This window comes from Rhincodon typus, unplaced genomic scaffold (genome assembly GCF_021869965.1).
Source record: "Rhincodon typus isolate 14 unplaced genomic scaffold, sRhiTyp1.1 hic_rhity00004113, whole genome shotgun sequence".
Lineage (NCBI taxonomy): Eukaryota > Metazoa > Chordata > Chondrichthyes > Orectolobiformes > Rhincodontidae > Rhincodon > Rhincodon typus.
This window is the reverse complement of record NW_025969751.1, coordinates 11,040-13,945: the sequence shown is the minus strand read 5'-3', so window position 1 is coordinate 13,945 and position 2,906 is coordinate 11,040. Positions and strand designations below refer to the sequence as shown.

Sequence of the window (2,906 nt, the reverse complement as noted above, 5' to 3'; positions counted from 1 at the left end):
GCCCAATGGTATCAATGTGGATTTCACAAGTTTCAAAATCTCCCCTCCCCCCACCGCATCCCAAAACCAGTCCAGCTCGTCCCTGCCTCCCTAACCTGTTCTTCCTCCCACCTATCCCCTCCTCCCACCTCAAGCCGCACCTCCATCTCCTACCGACCAACCTCATCCCGCCCCCTTGACCTGTCCGTCCTCCCTGGACTGACCTATCCCCTTCCTAACTCCCTACCTACACTCACCTTTCCTGGCCCCATCCCCGCCTCTTCGACCTGTTTGTTTCTTCTCCACCTATCCTCTCCTCTATCCCTCTTCTATCCGCCTCCCACTCTCTCCCTATTTATTTCAAAACCCCCTTCCCCTCCCCCTTTTCTGATGAAGGGTCTAGGCCCGAAACGTCAGCCTCTCTGCTCCTGTGATGCTGCTTGGCCTGCTGTGTTCATCCAGCCCTGCACCTTGTTGTCTCCAATTAAGTGCATATCTTGGTTTTGCCTTCACAATGTCCAACGAACACAAGTTCTAGTGGGAGTGAGGAACTGAAGAGAATCAGTATTAAGGCTCAGCGGGCCATAGTCCCCTAGCTTTTCCTTAGCCTTTCTTAAATAAGCCTTTCTAAATTAGCGGTTGGCATCACATTTGCCAACCTCCAGTCTCCCGGCAGCAGTCTCTTCCCTTGCTTTGCACAAAGTTCTGGGAAACACCTGATCAGGTCCTAGGGATTTATCTACGTTTATACATTTTTAAGACCTTCAGCATCCCCCTCTTCTGTATTATGGACACTTTTCAAGATATCAATATTTATTTCCCCAAGTTCCCTACAGACCTTCTCTGCAGTAAGTACGAGGTCTGGATAAAAAATACCAGGATAGACCAGTTGAGCCAATGGCCTTTTTCTTTTGGTACCATTCTATGTCAGAGTCTGCAGTTGGAGATAAAATTGTGTGAAAGAAATAGAATGTAATGGTAATGAAATACCTTTTTTTAAAAATTTGCATCAAAATGGCTTTAAAACTTGCACAATTAGTGAGAATAATGGGATCACATTTCTTTCAAAACTAAGATTAACCAAAAGTTGTTTTTTATAGAATCTAGAAGTATTAATAGCACGTAAGTATAAGATTATTGGAGGTGGTGGGCTTTGCATTTTGTATAAAGTTTTCTTCTTCCCCTGTTCTCTCCTCCACAATGCCTGTGCAGCCAATACAGTTGGATCAGTTCGGGAGGCTTTACAGACAAATAGACTACCAGAAGAATCAGCAGCACCTACCTCCGGTCTACCTGGCCAGTTCAAACAAAGACCACCAATTTATAACAGTAGCTCAACTACATCATCTACCTCGACAACCACTGCCGCAGGTACTGCACCTGTCACCACCACAACACCAACAACACCGGTACAGCAGCAGACCCAGCCTCAGCAGCAGACCCAACAGCAGACACAGCCACTGCAGCAACAGCAGCAGCCTCGCAAGAGTCTTTCACTCACAGTAAGTAGAATTTACAGTGTACAGTGTTTTGAAGCCACTGATCAAATTAAATGTGTAGTCTCCATGTAGAAGTGGGTGTTGCTATTATTGCATTTGGAAAATCCACCAGCACAGCATCTATCCTTTATAAGGACAAAAAGGGTGGCACTGTAGTACAGTGGTTAGCACTGCTGCCTCACAGTACCAGGGACCTGGGTTCGATTCCACCGTCGGGCGACTGTATGTGTGGAGTTTGCATGTTCTCCCTGTGTCTGCGTGGGTTTCCTCCGGGTGCTCCGGTTTCCTCCCACAGTCCAAAGATGTGCAGGCTAGGTGGATTGGCCATGCTGAATTGCCCGACGTGTTCAGGGATGTGTAGATTAGCTGGGTTATAGGGGAATGGGTCTGGGTGGGATGTTCTGAGGGTTGGTGTGGACTTGTTGGGCCGAAGGGCCTGTTTCCACACTGTGTAGGGATTCTTTCATGAAGTCCTAGTTGTCACATGCAACCTAATTTCTAGTAGACATGTATGCAGGTTTATGAATTGTGACAAGAATTAGGAAATGTTTATACAATGGATTATTGGAATACTTTATCCAAGTTGCCAGATTAATTTTGTACATTGTTACTTGTTCACTGGCGATGTCAGTTCTTTTTGGGAAAACAGCAAAATTCTTTCAATTTCCCAGAAACCCAGCCATGAAATGGAGGTGGCAGCTGTGAGCACTACAGGAGATGTACTGTTTTAGAGCACTGCTTGTGGACCAGAAGGCTTAAAAATATTTCTGTCAATCAAAACTTTGGTCTCTTTTCTGCTGATTTGTGGCCTGTCCTCACTAATAAGTCTGGCTGATCTTTGGCGGCCAGAAATTTCTGGCTTATCCCTGCAATTTATATACCACCTATTCCTTAACAGTGCCCTGATCATTCCTTCAGTCCTCCCCAATGTTGGGCTATAACAAATGTTTGATGGTTCCATGAGAATCGGGCACTGAGTTTAGCCCTGGCATTTTACACAGTTACATGAAAAGTGTTATGCTGCTTGTTGGGTGTGAAAATATCTAAAGACTTCAATCTTTCCGTTGCCAAGGATCAGATGGCCTCCTGTTCTGGGCACAAGTAAGGAATGATAATAGGTACTTTTGTTGAATCTTAACCTTAGCATCCTTGTGTTTTCTAGGAATACACTCCCGAAAGACATTTCCAAGCATGACCATGTCCTCTTTCTCCATCCCTGTATATATCAGGCCAGTGTGACGGACCAATCTGTAGAACAGGCTTGTTAGGGAGATAGGAATGTAGTTAGTTTTAATTCATTTAAGTGTAAATTAGATTTTCAGAAAATAATGTTTGGGACACACTACATACACAATTTGAGACATGTTAAAAGTGGGATATTTGAAAGGAACATATTAGTGTTTTTGTGATTTTTTTTTTTTTTTTTTT

General features: G+C 44.3%; 1 protein-coding gene across 1 annotated transcript in view; it reads left to right on the top strand.

Moving 5' to 3' along the window:
* Nucleotides 1–1,079: 1,079 nt before the first annotated feature.
* LOC125481891 (negative elongation factor A-like) overlaps nucleotides 1,080–2,906 on the top strand; it is a gene marked incomplete at its 5' end in the record, with an annotated part of 10,968 nt that continues 9,141 nt past the window's right edge. Inside the window, one exon of the mRNA XM_048593825.1 lies at nucleotides 1,080–1,481. Coding sequence (XP_048449782.1) covers nucleotides 1,080–1,481 — 402 coding nt within the window. The remainder of the gene's footprint in view (nucleotides 1,482–2,906) is intronic.